This window comes from Delphinus delphis, chromosome 12, assembly GCF_949987515.2.
Source record: "Delphinus delphis chromosome 12, mDelDel1.2, whole genome shotgun sequence".
NCBI classification, from domain to species: Eukaryota; Metazoa; Chordata; class Mammalia; order Artiodactyla; family Delphinidae; genus Delphinus; species Delphinus delphis.
This window is the reverse complement of record NC_082694.2, coordinates 49,366,218-49,384,814: the sequence shown is the minus strand read 5'-3', so window position 1 is coordinate 49,384,814 and position 18,597 is coordinate 49,366,218. Positions and strand designations below refer to the sequence as shown.

Here is an 18,597-nt window from a genome sequence, read left to right as displayed (position 1 = left end):
AAGTTGGGGGAGAATACTGATGCTTTTGTGTCTCTCCCTCCTGAGGCTCCACTAAAACAAAAGCTAGAAGAACAGATACGGTATGTAAAGCCTACCAGTGAAGAGAAAAAGTATGCAGTCAACAAAATAAAGAGATTTCCAAACATGAGTAGAAGACTAGAAGTGGCTGAAAAAGAGCTGATGAGTGAGATAAGCAGAAAAATGCACAGCTTGGAATACAATGCATTGAGGTACAGGGGATAAAGTCAGTGACAGCCAATCTGGAGAAGATCTGGAAGGAGACCAGCAGAAAATATACACAAAAGTCATATCGGTTGGCACCCTCTACTCTCTGACACTGTGAGAGGCTCTAGGTCTCCAGAGACGCTCAGCTCCTAGCATTGACGCCCTTGTGTTATTTCCGCCCCTTGGGTATGGAGGGGCTAGACTACCCGCAGTCATGATGGAATGTCACTTCTAAGATTAGGTTATGAAAAGTCTGTGGCTCCCATCCTAAGTAAGCCCCAGACTCTACCCCCAACCCTCCTTCCTTGCTAAGATCACTTGCCCTGGGGGAAGTGAGCTGCCAGCATTCATGAAGCAGCCCTCTGCCCACATGTGAGAGAATAAGGCCTGCCCACAGCCATGTAAGTGAACTGGAAAGTGAATTCCCACCCTCCAGTCAAACCTTTAAATGAGACTGCAGGCTTAGGTCAACAGCCTTCACTCCAGCTTCATGAGAGACTGTGAGCCCAAGGTCCCCAGGTAAGCTTCACCCAGATTCACCTAACCAAAAAACCTGTGAGAGAATAAATGTCTGTTAGTTTAAGCTACTAAATTTTGAGATAACTTGTTACACAGAGGTAGATAATTAATATAACCACCTAAAATATAACAGTAGCTTTTTGACCCCAAAGCAAAAACAAACCAACAAATGAAAATCCAGGTCATTTTTCTCTTAAAACCAAGAAATTGTCCAAGGAAAGGCAAGGCTCTTACTATGAATGTTCTCTTCATTCTGGCATTAGGATGTCTGCTCCATGTCTGCCATTTCCAAGGAAAAGTCGACCTCCCTACAAGCTCTGACCACTCTCAACCTGAATAGGGTCTCCTGTCACACTCAAGAGCAAGCAGTGACACTGGTGCTGAAGAACGGAAAGCACAGATAGGAGATCTCTGGGGGGTGAAAGGAAAGATTTGATAGAACTCAAAGAGTGATTGGGAATTTAAAGTGATGATCCAATAAAAGTAAAGGAAGAAATGTAAGGAAAAAAGATGTTGAGGAACTTCCGGAAAAAAAAATATGGAAGACAGGTATAATTGAAATAGGAAGCAAAATAGAAAGTCCTGATTATAAGCAATTGATAGGATGGAAAGGAATCCATTTGAACCTGACCCTGAGGAAATTCTCCTTTGAGCAGTCCAGGTAATATAATATTGGACCCATAAGAAAATGAACGTAATCTTAACACATAAGTGAAATGGGCAGTGGACAATATTTACATAGTAATGATAATCTCAATCTGCTTTATTGCTTTTCCACTTTATACTCCTCATAGATAAAATATGGAAGATGTAGTTGTGGTTGCCAAACAGTATGTTAAAATCTCTGGAAATATAATGAGATGGTGAGATCTAGGGAAGCTAGAGGAACAGGTAGGTGTACAATATATTTACCTTACTAATGCGGATACTCAAGAGATACTGTTGTATATTAATGGAATGAGAAATAGAGATATAAGCCTTCATTCATAAATAGCCTTCATTCTCTCTAATATCTTATCTTAAATGGAATCTTAGAAATGGTCTTATATTTCTGACCTCATAATGCACTGTTCATCAATGAAGAAAGCCATCAGTTCATAACAGAATAAGTGGGTCATTTGGCTGCCTTGTGATGTCTTATTTTCCATCTGTTGTTATGGATTAGAGATATAAATATACTATTTAAAGTGACAAAAATAACTAATATATGAACAAAATTCAGAGGAAAAGAAGAAAAGGAAAATGAAGGGATTAAGGCCAGGAACTAATCTTCAGTTTTCTTTCTGGAGATTGCATAAATATTATATAAAAGGGATAAAAAATTGGAAATGTAAGCATATTATTTAGAGATATGGAAATAATTACCAAAAGAATTGTGAAAAGATACCATCTCGGGGAAGTAAGACTAGGGGTAGTAGGGTTGCTACTCTTTACACATATATCATCTTCTAAATCATATTGATTTGTTTTCATGTGCATGTGATAGCTTAATGAAAATAATTTAACAATGATTCCCACTTGTTTTGCATACATTCAGCAAAGCATAAAAGTAAATTTTGCCAGCATCCTGTTATTAGCCTCAGAACTAGGGTAAAAGAGCAGGTTATAATTAATGTTATTACTTGCAATTTGAGGTACCACCCATTTAAATATATTGTAGTTTTCAAATAACCCACACAGCAAGAATAAATTCCTTTGAAATTTCCTAGGCTTTGTCTAGATTTGTCTATCATCAGGAATTCACTCCACTCCCCAAACTTCATTTAAGTCTTTGTGTCCGATTAGTGTTATGCCAGCATGTCCCTCTAATCTCTTCGTTTAATTCTCTAGTTCTTTGTACTCAGTTCTCGTTTGAAATTGCCAGTGAAAATATCAGTTTTTACATGCTTAAATTCAGCAGTGACTATCTTTCCAGAACATTATACACTTTCCCCAGTTCTGTTTTCCAGCAATAGTCAATGTCTAAATATCAAGCCTATGCCCAGCTTTTCTTGAAGCCTTGTCGAGTCTCTGGTGCAAAAGTGGGTCTGTAATGGGTCTCACAGTACGAGGCTTCCTCGTTGGTTTCCTATTTTTACCTGTTTATTCAGCTTGTCAAAATTAGCTGGAGATATAAAAAAATCGGAAAAATGGTTTGAAAATGTGAGTTCCTGCCTCTTCAAAATGGTCCAAATACTACACGCAATTCTGAAGTGACTGTTAACAATCTGACTGTGGGGAGGTCAGCTTCTGGGGCAGACAACAGGGGGTGCTTTGCTGTAGATAGTTTAAAAGCAATACTAAATCTTACTACAAGTCACCCTGCTTTTTTTTTTTTTTTTTTTTTTAACAGTGCATCAGCAATTCTAAACTATGCCAGGGATAAAATATTCCTCTAAAGGGGGGACCATCAACACTGCCCCTTCCCCACCTAGGTAAACTACCATAATCCCAAACTGATGAGACGGTATTCAACCTCTGGAAAAGCATGTTACACCCACTAATCTGTAACCTGTCAGTCAAAATTATACTGCTTTGTACCCTTGTCTTTTCCACCTTAGGGACAACTACTGGACTATCCTTCCTGAACTTAAGTGAATGTTGGTAACACAAACTGAAATGAGAATCTGCCTCCTATGTATCCTATTCATGCCTTTCTATTAAGTGAGACCACATATACTTAAAAACGACATCACCCTTTGTTTTAAAACTGTGTATTTACCCTGCATATGAAGGAAAAATTCTGTTGTTCCCTTCTTACAGGTACCATCTTTATTCTCTGCAACTATTGATCAGTCCGGGAAAATTTACCACTAGGCAGCAGTCCGTATTTATCTCAGCGTTGGGATATGCACTTTGGGTGTTCATAATTTATTTATGCAAAAACTATTTACTAAGTGTCCATTTTGCACCTTAGGTGCTGAGCCCGCACAGGTGAATAGGGCATAGGTTTGGACTTTCAGGTGCTTGTCAAAAAGGAAAATGAAATAAAAGTTAAAGGCTCTGATAGATAAATAACTATCTGTATGTCTACTTATCTGAATACATATTTACCTATTTTTCCAAAGTGCTATGAAAACAAGAAATGCATCCTGCTTAGGGCTGTTCCGGAAAGCTTCAAGTGAAATGCAAGGTCTAAAATCATCTCATACCATGAACATTAGCAAAGCTTTAGAACTTTACAAAGGTAGAGTCAGTTACTGTGAGTAAGATCACAGGTACAGTTGCAGCACAGGAAAACAGAAGGAAACAGGAACATTGCTGGCAGAGGGAGTAACACTGCAAAGACTGAAAACGGGAGGTTGTATTTTGTTTACTACTGCTAGCGTACCAACGATAAATTTCAGATTGGGTACTTTAAGTAACATGCTCTTTTTTTTTTTTCCCTTTTCTGAATCAAGTTTCCAAATAATGTGGAATGCAAAGTCACAATGACAAGAGTATATAAGACAATGAGGCAATGAAATAAACCACAGACAACTTCAGTCATAAATATAATTAAACCTCTATCTAAAACTATAATGAAAATGCTTACTTTGGATAGTAGAAAGCCATCAGTTCATAACAGAATAAGTGGGTCATTTGGCTGCCTTGTGATGTCTTATTTTCCATCTGTTGTTATGGACTACCATGTTGACTCTGTCTAGAATTATTACTAATGGCCAGTTGATGCTGTGCAGGGAAAGGTCAGATACAGGAAATTCACCACAAAATGTGAGAGAATCTTGACGAATCCTTTTTACTTCTGAAATATGGGCATTAGAACAAGAGAAACTCCCTTTAGTGGAATGTGAATATTTTCTATTTTCTTTTGAAAGAAACTGATACTCTCTTTGGACCTGTGGACACAAGTACTTACACTGTAATCTAGCTGTACACACAATCTTTTGATACACATTCAGGGATAGTTACCGTAGAGGTAAGCTAAGAGGTGTAGAAAATATGAAAATAAGCTTCCCTCAAGAGTTCCAGGTCCAAAGTTTTCCTGCTGAATTTTTCATGCTGGGTTACATTTAGTGAAGATCTCGTAAGAGCTGGCTTAACATGGTACAGCAGATAGAGACTCCTCATGTGGTTACCTGCCAGTATCTCAGGGAATCTATAGTTGAATATATTTGTTACATAGTCCTTGGATGGTGTTGATCAAATTCAGGCCCATTTCTCGTATTTGAGATTTGCGTCATCTTCTTTGAACCTGCAATGCCTAGAACGGGGTCTGGCACACACGGAAGGAAGAAAGGAAAAAAAGGAGCAAACAGAGAGAAGGAAGAAGAGTGGTGGCAGAATGGAAACGAGGATGCTAAGGAAGGAAACAATGACCACCTACTTTGTGCCAGATGCTATACTAAGATGTTTGCTCATGCGAATTTAGCTGATCTAAAGAATCTGTCACCACGATAAACATGATTCTAAAGTTCCCTTTACTACTGGCTCATGTTTTACTCCATACAAGAGTCCAACACTGAGTTCACACACATAACCAGCAGCATCCAGGCTTCCTCAACAGCACAGTATTTATTCCATGGAGCGACGGAGGTGATTCGGCTCCCCCACATGCCTTTCAGGGGAGCCTCCACATCCCTCTTGACTAGGAAAATCTTAAAAGAGGACAAAAGGGGCCTGCACCACCAGCTACCCTATCAAACCTATAGACAGATGATAACATTCATTTTAGAAAAAGTTTTCCACAGAATGTGGGTAATTTCAGACTCAGAGTAGTGTCTAGCACGTTGCCAACACTCAGGACATGTTAAGTAATAAAAGGGTGTTGCTTCAAATCACTTGCTATTAAAAAAAGACTAAAATATCTTCCGTCCTGTCAATTTGTTTCAGGGTTTCAATTGTGCCAGTGATGCTGTTAATAACAGACTGTACATCTGTGATGTACAAAAGCTTTACTATTGTTGATTTAGGGCACTTTACGTTTCATGTATGGAGTCTCTACATATCTGAGAAATGGCTGGTTCTTGTTGTACAACTCTGTATCTCTAGGTACCTCACACTCATCCTCAGGAATTCAATACCTTGCAAAGTGCATTTTATATGTTAGGTACACAAAAGATATTTGCTAATTCATAATTTTAAATAAAAGTATTGCAGATTTATAGGTAACATGCATCATGGCTGAAAATAAGTAAGTTAATAAAAACAAATATACACTGCTATGTTTTCATTTGTTTTAATTATCATTTACTATGCTAACGGAGAAACTATTGGTTAACACTGGTGTTATTTGTCTGCGTGAGAGCCTACATAAAGAGAACAGTGATGATGAGAAGACAGTGAAAACTGTTTGGTTAGTGCTGTATAGGGGCAGATGAATTAACTAGATCTCCTCTTGAGGTTCCAGCCTAACGATGTTAATATATTTTTCTTGTTGGGGAACTTTTCAGTGATGCTAACTGATAAGAAAACCTAATATAGGCACTAAATAATAAAAATTTAAGAAATCATCTACTACCGAAGGCAATCTACAGATTCAGTGCTGTCCCTACCAAATTACCCACGGCATTTTTTCACAGAACTAGAACAAAAAAATTTAAATTTGTATGGAAACACAAAAGACCCCAAATAGCCAAAACAATCTTGAGAAAGAAGAATGGAGCTGGAGGAATCACACACCCTGACTTCAGACTGTATTACAATGCTAGAGTCTTCAAAACAGTATGGTACTGGCAGAAAAAGAGACACATAGATCAATGGAACAGGATAGAAAGCCCAGAAATTAACCCATGCACTTATGGTCAAGTAATCTATGACAAAGGAGGCAAGAATATTCAATGGAGGAAGGAGAATCTCTTCAATAAGTGGTGCTGGGAAAACTGGACAGCTACAGGTAAAAGAATGAAATTAGAACACCTCCTAACACCACACACAAAAATAAACTCAAAATGGATTAGAGATCTAAATGTAAGGCCAGACTTAAAACTTAAAACTCTTAGAGGAAAACACAGGCAGAACACTCTATGACATAAATCACATCAATACGTTTTTGGATCCATCTCCTAGAGTAATGGAAATAAAAGCAAAAGTAAACAAATGGGACCTAATTAAACTTAAGAGCTTTTGCACAGCAAAGGAAACCATAAACAAAAGGAAAAGACAACCTACAGAATGGGAGAAGACATTTGCAAATGATGTGACCAACAAGGGATTAATTTCCAAAATATACAAACAGCTTATACAGCTCCATATTAAAAAAACAATCAAAAACCAGGCAGAAGGCCTAAATAAACATTTCTCCAAAGAAGACATACAGATGGCCAACAGGCACATGAAAAGATGCTCAACATGGTTAATTATTAGAGAAATGCAAATCAAAACTACAATGAAGTATCACCTCACACTGGTCAGAAAGTACATCATTAAAAAATCTACAAATAACAAATCCTGGAGAGGGTGTGGAGAAAAGGGAACCCTCTTATACTGTTGGTGGGAATGTAAATTGGTGCAGATACTATGGAAAACAGTACGGAGGTTCCTTTAAAAACTAAAAATAGAGTTACCATATGATCCAGCAATCCCACTTCTGGTCATATATCAGGAAAACATGAAAACTCTAATTCGAAAAGACACATGCACCCCAATGTTCATAGTGGCACTATTTATAATAGCCAAGACATGGAAGCAACCTAAATGTCCACTGACAGATGAATGGACAAAGAAAATGCGGTATACATACATACAATGGAATATTACTCAGTCATGAAAAAGAACGAAATAATGCCATCTGCAACAACATGGCTGGACCTAGGGATTATCATACTAAATGATGTAAGTCAGACAGACAAAGACAAATATCATATGATATCACTTATGTGTGGAATCTATTTAAAGAAGGATACAAATGGACTTATACAAAACAGAAATAGACTCACAGACATAGAAAACAAAATTATGGTTTCCAAAGGGGAAACGGAGGGGGAAGCATAAATTAGAAGTTGAGGATTAACAGATACACACACTATATATAAAAGAGATAAACAAATAAACAACAAGGACCTACTGTATAGCACAGGGAACTATATTCAATATCTTGTAATAACCTATAATGGAAAAAAATCTGAAAAAGCATATATATATATACCTACCTACATACATATATATACATATATGTAGTCACTTTTCTGTACACCTGAAACTAACACAACATTGTAAATCAACTCTACTTCAATAAAAAAAAATCATAGAGATTTAAATTTAATCTTGCTACTAGTTTATTGAACAATACTTACTGTTTAACATATATCATGAAAGAAGAAAAAGCATTGTTAATAATAAAAAGATATTCCTTTGTCCTACAACTGAGACTTGAAATATCAGAAAGGGAGCCAACCTCACCAGTTCTTTCTGAGAAAATGCTCACTGAAATTACTGCCACATATTAATTGGATACAGAGTTTTAAGTCATTCTATTTCCCCCATGGTAATAAAAATGATATCAAAAGAAATTGTATCAAGAATCATAAACCCAACTTGGTCTAACTCACAGCTGGAAGTACTTGAAGTTTTTCATTTCCAAGTTGAAAAAGGAGTATATCGTGACTTTTAAGCTCCTTAATCAAGACACGTTATTGAGGATAGTGATAGAAGTCATATTTGCACTATTCAGTGTCATACTATGAATGAGCTTCTGTCTGAGAACAGCTGGGAAACAGGTATATGAAATTTCTGGGCTGCTCCGTCAACAGTGATTTGAGATTGTGGTGTTGGTGGTGGTGATGGTGGTGATAGTGGGTGGAGGTGAGTAAAACAGCGGATAGTTCTTCACTACCCACTAACAGTGGATAGCGGAGAGTTCTTCATTATGCAGTATATTTAGGGTCCACGGTCCTCTCCCACTAAATGCCAGTGACAACTCTCCCCCTGAATCATTTCCTGCCTCCCACCCCTTCCCACATCCTTGTTCTAGGGGAATGGTGCTGCCTCCTTGTGGAAAACACGTTCAACAGAGAATTCAGCACAGTACCTACCACACCATTTGAGTTCTGATTTAGAAACATCCATTCAGAGCTGTTTTCAAGGGCAGAGAAAATATCTTTAAAGGTAAGAAAGATGCTTTAATTTATACAGTGTACTTGAGGAACGCTTTTCCAACGTAACTATCATTTGTATAATGGTTACATGGGTCAGACATTTTTTTACTTCTCTGTATTTTAGGGTGAACCATAAGAAATTTTCTTTTTTTGGTAATACAAATTGTCAAATAGCAGTAAGTGTATATAGTTCACATACTATACTGACTCATTTAATCCTCACAATAAGCTTATGAAACCAGCATCCCCATTTTATAGATGGGAAACAGAGGTATTGAGAGGCTAACTTGCCTAGGGCACAGAGCCAGTATGTAGGGAAAGTAAGGCTGAGATTTTTTTTTTTTTTTTACGGTACGCAGGTCTCTCACTGTTGTGGCCTCTCCCGTTGCAGAGCACAGGCTCTGGACGCGCAGGCTCAGTGGCCATGGCTCACGGGCCCAGCCGCTCCACGGCATGTGGGATCTTCCCGGACCGGGGCATGAACCCGCATCCCTTGCATCAGCAGGCAGACTCTCAACCAGTGCGCCACCAGGGAAGCCCAAGGCTGACATTTAAGTAGGCATTCAGGCCCCGGGAGTCTTGCCCTTGACCCCTGTGCAATACTGCCCCCTAACAGCCCTTGCCAGTGGTGCTTCTTCAGACTGTCAGCTCTCAGAAGGCAGAATCAGACTGAGAGAGATTGGCAGGAGTATGAAGAAGGGAAATAGGTAGGTGAAAAAAGGAGAGGACTTTCCAGGCAGAGGACAGAGAGGTGTGAAACAGCGTGACCTCTAGAGGTTTCTGTTAGTAGTTCAACAGGATCAGGGGAAAAGAGTGTGGAGGAGTGGAGATAAAACTTCTAGTGAGGCAGATAGGAGGCCAGCTGTGAACAATGGACCCTGACAACCATCCAAGGAATCTGCTCTTTGTCCTAAACACCTGGATGTATTAAGGCCCATATTTGCATTTTTGAAAGAGCAGCCTGACACCTGGGTGGAGATCATTTGAGCTAGTTTAGAATATGAGAAGTTTGAGCTAGTTTAGAATATGAGAAGGCAGGAAGTGATGAGATTCTGGACAGAGGACCTATTTAAGGGCAGAGGACCAGATCACCCCAACGTACTCTGAAAAGAAGCTGGCTGCATAGCCTTGGGGAAGTTACTTAGTTTCTCTCTGCCTCAATTTTTCTCACGTGTAAAATAACAAGAATAATACCAAGCTGTACTTTCTGAGTCTTCATTTCTTCCTCATTCACGTACATCCCTAGAATTTGATTACTCTTCTGATTTAATTAACAAGACACTTATTAGTTAGTGTCTTGTGTCCTTAGGACCACACAGGGCAGGGCATGCAGAGTTCCCGCCACCCCCCCCCAATGTTCTTTCATAATTGATGCCATATCACTAATAACCTTTCCATATCTATTCAGAAAAGATTCCCGTCTTATGCTTCCCCCGCAGCCCCAACGCACAAGCATCCCCTCTCCTCTCTGCTTTATTCCTATAGCACTTGACATCCCATGTATGCTGTTTTAAGGTTTATTGTTCATCTCCCCTAACTAGAATATGAGCGTTGTACAGAAAAATCTAATTTTATTCAATGCTGTATTTCCGGTGACTAGAACATTGCCTGGTATATAGTAAGTGCTCAGCAAACATACGTTAAGTGAATAAATGGATGGATGGGTGCATGGATGGCTACTTTTGTCTAGAACTAGCCTTGTCCAAAGATGTCTCAAAACCAAGGTTGCATCCACCGAGAGCACCTTTTCATCCAGTGAAACCTCCAGGCCCTAAAGAATATGCACTGAACACAATAATTCTTAAAATAAACTCTAAAATGTATATATCCCAGAACTTTTGCTTACCCACAATGAGGGGAAAAACACCTTCTAAACTGAAGTGCTTACCTACATTTAAAATTACAATGAGCTGCACTTTTCTTAGCGAGCACCATTCTTCTTAGTTTCAGAAGAATATGCCTTTGTATATATTTTCAAATCTACACCCAAGTGTTTTTCTTTTCAGTATGCACTAAAATTTGCAGTAGAAATGTACATTAGTTTAAGTGAATTGAGCAGAATGATTGGACTAGGGAAAATAAAACTAATTATTCATGTCACTAGTACTTTAAAATGCAGAGTAGTTATCAGGAACACACATAATTATAAGTAATGCAGTTATTTTTTAATAATGAAGCCACAGCTAAGGTTAATTAATACTTTTAATAAAAAAATAAAATTTTGTTCTTTGAAGTTACAATATGTTATTTGTTAGTTTTAGATATATTTCATGGAAATATGTGTGCACTCTGCTTACATTTTTCAAACAAATAGTATTAATTTTTTATGAGTATCTCCAAAGCCACCAGGAAGCAATAGCAGTGTGTGACACATTCAAACACTCTTTCTTTGCTTGAATCCTAATTGGGATTCTTTTTGGAACATTCCATAGGAATCAAATGCCAATGACTTCAGTAGGAAATGAAGATACACGTCCTGACCACCTACCAATGTTTTAAATCCTCAATAGTTCCTTTTCTTGAGTAGGTTTGCTACCTCCACTCTGAAATAAGCCTAACTAGATTGTTCCAATACATTTCATTTATATTTACTGATTCTGCCCCAGTCCACAATTTAATTTCTTACTAAGAGTTGCAAACTATAGTCCCTCCAGTCGAAAACCAGAATCTCTCAAAGCCTTATTCTGTCTCCCTTCTCAAGATTTTTTTTTTTTTTGGTACGCGGGCCTCTCACTGTTGTGGCCTCTCCCGTTGCGGAGCACAGGCTCTGGATGTGCAGGCTCAGCGGCCATGGCTCACCGGCCCAGCCATCCCGCGGCATGCGGGATCTTCCCGGACCGGGGCACGAACCCGTGTCCCCTGCATCGGCAGGCGGACTCTCAACCACTGCGCCACCAGGGAAGCCCCCTTCTCAAGACTTTTGAAATGAGATGAAAAGATTTTTGAAATGAGATGAAAAGAAGATGAAAAAGGCTATGGATTCTTGAAACCAAGTAAGGATACCAGAATCAGCTTCTGCTCTGAATGAAAGGACAGGGCTTCTCTATTTATTATTCTTATGAAGTATGATTTTCTTGCAAAGATAGATTTTATATATGCTGTAAAAGTAGAATGGAATATAATTTACAGACGAAAACGGGATGCTTTTGAGAGTCAGAAAAGGATACTATTAATAATTACATCGGTACACCAGGTACACAAGAGGACTATACAGGCCAACTGAGATGCATGCCACACTGTGTAAAAGTCAAGGGTGAAATCTATGCTTTATTAAATAAGCATCAGAAGACCTAATTAAGAGTATCATCACTAGAGTCAGAGAAGTTTTAGAGCTGAGTACAATTCAAGAGATTCCTAAACCCACTTATTTTAGAGAGAGCGCAAGGCCAAAGTGCAGCGAGGTTAACCCACCTGTCCAAGTTACACAGAAAAGGTAGGTGGTTGTGTTGAAATTGGAAACGGGTCTCCTGATCCGCTGTGATCTTTCTGTTTTACCATACCTCCTCTAGGCAAAAGGCATTACTATGGAACCATGTTGTCTACGGTATGTAAATAACTTGTAAAATATTCTTGAAGGAAAGAACCACAATATCACAAAATGTGATACACAGCGTAGACCAAAAGAAATTCCACAATCTTGATCTGAAAAGAAATAATTTCCTTTCTTTACAAACCGGCAACCAAAGGGAATGAACATTGCCCTTTGCATGTTGGCGTACTTTTACTCATTTAAGTAAATCTACAAGTACATTGTAAGACATTGGCAAATTATTCAGAAGAAGGGGGAACACTCAGCCATCAAAAATCCCAAGAAGCTCTCAGCATCCTGAAGAACTTAATACTGTGAATTATTTGCAAATATTCACTTTCTGAGATTAGCCTTATAGAAAGTTTCTCTTTTTTAGGATGAGTGGGTCTTATGGAAACATGTTGATATTAGATATCATAAGTAAAACAAATTTTTATCAACTTTATATAATCCATATAAAAAGTACTATTAATATTTTTACATTCACATTTTTTCAAGTCATTTCATAAGAAAGGTTGGTAAATGTCCTCATTATTTCATGACATAGATCATATCTTCCTAAAGTACACATCAGTCTTAAAATTGATCATCATTCAGAGAAGAAAACCTTTTTTTTTCTTTTTAAAGCATATTTACTTCTAAGTAGGAATGTAACAGGATCTTATGGGATGACATTTTGTGAATACTCTTTTCTATTCTCTGACTCTGTGAAAACTGAAAATTCTCCCCTACTACTTGCCCTGCAGGCTGGCTGAACAAAGCTCATCTCATCTATCTAAAATGAATCCAATTTAATTCTGCTTGACCAAAAATCTGTTTCCATAGTTCGAAAACATGCAATCACCCTAAAGTACACTGCCATTGTAGCTATTGCTGAGGAAAATACACCTTGATTGAGAAAACAGTCCAGTGTGGCTTTTGAAAAATAAAATGACCTCCCTGGTACACAATTTGGTAAGGCGGTTGATGAAAGTAGGCAGGTCAAAGGTTACAGTCTTAGAATTAGCATTACAAATCACTTGCATATTTAAATGTCAAGACTGACAATTCTAACAAACATTTAAATTCTACATATATCAGTAATCTCTTTGTAGCTGGAGGGCAAGATAAAAATCAACTGTGAAGTAAAGTAAATTTACAACAAATTATTCTGTTAGTCAAAAATAAATAATTTGCTTTCTTCCCTAGTAGTTTTTCCCCCATACATTCACATCTTATTACCTGTAATCACAAACATATCCTTTTAAGAGAGAATTTTTTTTTTTTGCTGTACACAGGCCTCTCACTGTTGTGGCCTCTCCCATTGCTGAGCACAGGCTCTGGACGCGCAGGCTCAGCGGCCATGGCTCACAGGCCTAGCCACTCTGCCGCATGTGGGATCTTCCCGGACGGGGGCACGAACCCGTGTCCCCTGCATCAGCAGGCGGACTCTCAGCCACTGCGCCACCAGGAAAGCCCCAAGAGAGAAGTTTAAAAAACTTTTAGTACAATTTTAAACACTGTTGTTGAATATTTGTAGTATATTAATCCAAATTATTTAATTGCTGTTATTGGTCTGTTAAAAATCTAAAGATTTAAAATATGTATTTTTTAATGAACCTAGTAATCTTTTATTTAAGTCAATACCTCCTCAAATGAACCAAGTAATTATTAATTGATCAGATCATTTACTTCCATAAACCACTGCTATCTTTAAACATGTTATAGCTTACAATAAAAGAGACTCTTTTCACTGGCAATTAATGGGCAGTTAACTGTTTTCCTTTCACATTAGTTAATATTATAAAATGCATAAATTTTTAATTTCTTCATTTCTAGGTGTTTAACTTGCAAATGAAATAGCTATTTTACAAATGTATACTTAAAAAACAATTTCTTAATACATAGCGAGTACTAATTGATAAAAAACATAAAAGTAAGGCTGATAATTCTTTCCTTATTTTGGGATACATCTGGTTTACCTAGTAAATTAAGCGGCTGTGATTTCATTAACGATGAAACAAGACTACTAAGAAAAAAATCTGATCATTTCAAATTTTATTCACAAGAACATTTCTATTTCCGAATGTCCTCTTATGAATTATTTTACATAAAGGAAATAGTCTATCATAGCTCTGTGTTTCATTTTCCTATATCAGATTTGCCTTAATAACCTGCTTATCGTTAAATAAACCGTAAACCAATAAACACAATAACAAATCATTAGTGAAGTATTAGAAAAGAATATCAAACGGAGCTGTTGGGCATGCATAAATCTGTCTAAAGACACAAGTCTTTATCCAAGAGGCTAAGTGCAATTATTAACAATCTTATAAACCCAAACAAGACACAGAAAATCGACAAAATGATTTTACTCTAAGCACACATTCTTACTAAAATGTCTATTTCATAAGGGAGGAGCTTTTTGTTTGGTGTTCCTAATGTATCCCCAGCGCCTAGAACAGTGTATGGCACATGTAGTGTGATCGGTAAACACATATTGATGAACACCCTGTGAGACAGCCCCTTTTACTTTGTGGCCAAATGCAAATTTTAAAAAAGGAGAGAGAAGAAAGAAAAAAGTGATGCATATAGGTGTATAATATGAAATACTACACTTATAAATTTACAGACTTTACAACTTTTTGGTCATCTCTCTTCTTCTAGGACATTTTCTCTTTCTCTATTCTGTTCCTCCCACTCCCTCCTACTCAAAGTAAAAATCAGAATCTATTATCTTCTTTCTCTGGTAAACATACGTTAATTAGTAGATAGGGTGCTGATCTGAACAGAATTCATCTTCTTTTACTCTCTTTCTAAATGTGACACATGATCTATTTCAAACATTTGAAATAAAAGCAATTTAAAAAATAATTGGTGTCATTCTTGCTTCTTTAGTACGTGGTTTTCTAGAAAAGTAAGAATCATATCTTTGGAAAGCTTTACATGGCACCTACTAGAGACATTCACTAACTACCAAAAACAAAACAAAAGCAAACAATCAAGTTTGGGCCAAGAAGAACACACAATTCTGAAAGCATTAGCAACAGAATATGTACAAAGGCTATAAATGTCAACAGAGATCTAATAGAATTTCAACAGCATTCTAAAAGCCTTTATGAAATGTAAGCTCTGAGGCAGGTGTTTTTTTCTCTCTTCTTCATTGATGTAATGCCAATACTTAAGCCAGTGCCTGACACACAGTAGGCAATCAGTAAGTATACCTTGATGGAATAAATATACTTCCTACTTGTACAAGTGTGACATTTAAAAATTGTTTTTCAAAAGTTTTAGACATAAGATTGAAAAATAAGCTCACTGAAGTGAAATATGGGTGAGGGCAGTTAGCTATATAATGTATGAAATATGTTGGCCCAAGACAGTTTTTTTTTTTTTTTTTTTTTGCGGTAGGCGGGCCTCTCACTGTTGTGGCCTCTCCCGTTGCGGAACACAGGCTCCGGATGCACAGGCTCTGGATGCACAGGCTCCAGACGCGCAGGCTCAGCGGCCATGGCTCACGGGCCCAGCCGCTCCGCGGTATGTGGGATCTTCCCGGACCGGGGCACGAACCCGTGTCCCCTGCATCGGCAGGCGGACTCTCAACCACTGCGCCACCAGGGAAGCCCCCAAGACAGTTTTTAAGTACCATATTTTGGGTCTTCGTCCTCAGATAAACTAACAGTGTGTTTTTCCCATAAACAGTAAAATAGTAGACTTATCGTTCACGATGAGAGCCACATGCCTACCAATTCAAAATTTTCAGACTTCAAAATACAATAGAAGTGCTATAGGCAATTTCTTTTTTAAGATGTTCCAATTTGCTTTTATTTTATTTTGATGAAGTGCTGAGCTTGAACAAGGCCTTTCAGATACTTCACTATTTGACTCGTTCATTTAACTTAGAAAGTGAAAGACCTGTGTAATTAGTAGACAATCCCCTCAGCTTGGGCTAGACCAAGGTTATTGAATCAAGACCATCAACTAACCACACACAAACCATCACAAAGCAGTATATGTCAATAAAAGTTCACAAACCACAAACCAACAGCATATACACATTTCATCCTCAAACTGAATTCATTATATTAAGCAAGTCTTAAAAAAGCCACAATGCTTGAGATCAGAAATCATCCCATTCTAGAAAAGCCACGTATGCAGAAAAGTCCACTTTCATAATCACAGATCCAGAATGAAGAAATGAAATCTGTGTACTCACCTGGCTAATGGGTTCTTTTGTAGGGGGCTTTCCTCTTCTGGCTGTGCTCGTAGCCAGGGTCGTGGTGGTCTCCATAATTGACGTGGACATCTCGGACTGCATGGCAGTGGCTGTCGACTCAGTGGTCATAGAGGAAGGCACTTCACCAACCAGTCTCACATTTCCCACTATGGCGATGTTGGCATCATTTTCGGCTGCCATATTCAGAACTTTCAAGCCATTGTAGTAAAGCCCAGAGAGCTGACCCTGGAAGGGCTGGCCCTGCTCTTTCCCGCCAATTATTATGGTTGCTTGGCTATTGAAGATTGTGAGCTGACGCCCTGTAAAAATAATATTACATACATGCAAAAATGTTGACTGTGAACTCTACATTCTACAAAGGATGATAAAACAGATCTTTCATGGGGTGGATAATGAGAGCAATAAACTATAAGAGAGGCATTTGACTCATAATTCATTGCTTATAAATGAGGTGTCCATGAAATGCATAATCATTGGCAAATACTTGTAAATTCTCAACTTATTATAAATGTAGTGCTTTTGCTAAAAGACCAATCAAAGATATGTATTATAAATTAATTTTTAGTGGATTCCTTTCCCCTTTTACCTCAAGACCTTATACTGTTGGTCTCTTAAGTCTGAATTGTTTAATTAACAATGAGATATTTAATATTTCAAGCATTTGTCATTCTAAAATTACCACTGGTAGAAACTCATCTATAGCAGCTGAAATCTGATTTTAAATTTATGGTAAAAATTTCATAATTCACATAATGGCCACAGGTATCTATATGCTCTTATTTAGAAATGTGTATTTTTTGAAGGCAATAGTCCATTGTTATTTGAATTAGTCTGTTTTCCGGCAAATACACTGAAAAGAAACACATAGTTTACACTGAGCGTGTCAGAGACAAAAAAAAATCCAAAAAGATTTTTCTGATTGGCTTTCAGCAAGTCTATTAAAACAAAACAAAATGAAAAAAAATATAGCTTCAGATGTAAAAAGCAGCTTCAGCAATGATACACAAACCGATGGAGAAATTATGGCACATTTCCATCAAACAGCAATCCTCAGCACAACAGTACCAATATCATCAAATTGAGTATCCAGTTTTAGCAGATTGCTCTCTGTTCATAAAAAGCATGCACACAACTTTAAGTTCAGTTTTAATTAGGGCTTGTTCCCAAATGCTCTTAGAAGGTTGCAAACGTTAAAGGGACTTCATTTTGACTGGCAATCCATATTGCCCACTATTTAAGATGCCTAGAGTTTAAACCAAGAGTTGTTTTTTTTGTTGTTTTTTTCAGGACCATAATGAAGATATCAGAACTACATATATTTTAGTTAATAATTTAGAGGCTGGAACATGTAATATAATCTATAAATGATTTATCATTTTGGGTTAATGCTTGCTGTGAGTACCTTCATAGATTGAGTTAGTGGATTATATTTAACAGTCCCTTTAACCTTAAGTTAACAGGGTAAGATTATTAAACAGCTGGTATGTCTAAAAATGTATAGAAATTATTATACAAGGAATGCAAATATTACTATCTACATTTTACTGTTTTAAATTTGTTTTAAATTTAGTTTTACGGAAAATTTATTTTTTATGTTTATTAGTGTTACAATGAAGTACTACTTGGTTATGTTCAAATTATTTTTTTATTTGAAGTTTTAATCAATGTTTTTTACCTTTGTCGAGTAGCCATTCATCAACTACTCGACCAAGTCGATATGGAATTCGCTGTCTAGCAATCGCCAGGCGCTCGTTATCATTGTTTCCTTTAAAGTTTAAAGAGACATTTCATTGGTTAAAATCTGTAAGGTCAAAGGTTAAAAGTTAATACTTAAAGCTTGAGCTATACAGTTGCCACATGATTTTTTTGAAATTTGGAATTTTAAAAAGTTCTACCTAGAACATTTCATGTTTCAGACTTGTCATTCATTCATTTATTTTATTTTAGCAAACAAAATTATTCCTATGTTAATTGAAAATTAGAAATCTGCATTTGAGCTAGGTTATTAAAACTTATGTTATAGACAGACCCGAACAACCAATTTAAACAGCAAATAATAGCTTTACAAAAAAATGAACATTGATCTCAGGGTT

The 18,597-nt window shown here is 37.3% G+C and overlaps 1 protein-coding gene across 22 annotated transcripts in view; it reads right to left on the bottom strand.

Moving 5' to 3' along the window:
- Window positions 1-18,597, bottom strand: part of NRXN1 (neurexin 1) — a 1,121,172-nt gene that overhangs the window by 124,638 nt on the left and 977,937 nt on the right. For 14 of the 22 annotated variants that reach the window (XM_060026644.1, XM_060026625.1, XM_060026628.1 and 11 more), the window contains 2 exons: window positions 18,180-18,269; window positions 16,484-16,803 (listed from right to left, as the gene is read on the bottom strand). In XM_060026644.1, the coding sequence (XP_059882627.1) occupies window positions 16,484-16,803; window positions 18,180-18,269 (410 nt within the window). The remainder of the gene's footprint in view (window positions 1-16,483; window positions 16,804-18,179; window positions 18,270-18,597) is intronic. The other 8 variants (XM_060026637.1, XM_060026639.1, XM_060026640.1 and 5 more) reach the window with 1 other exon arrangement.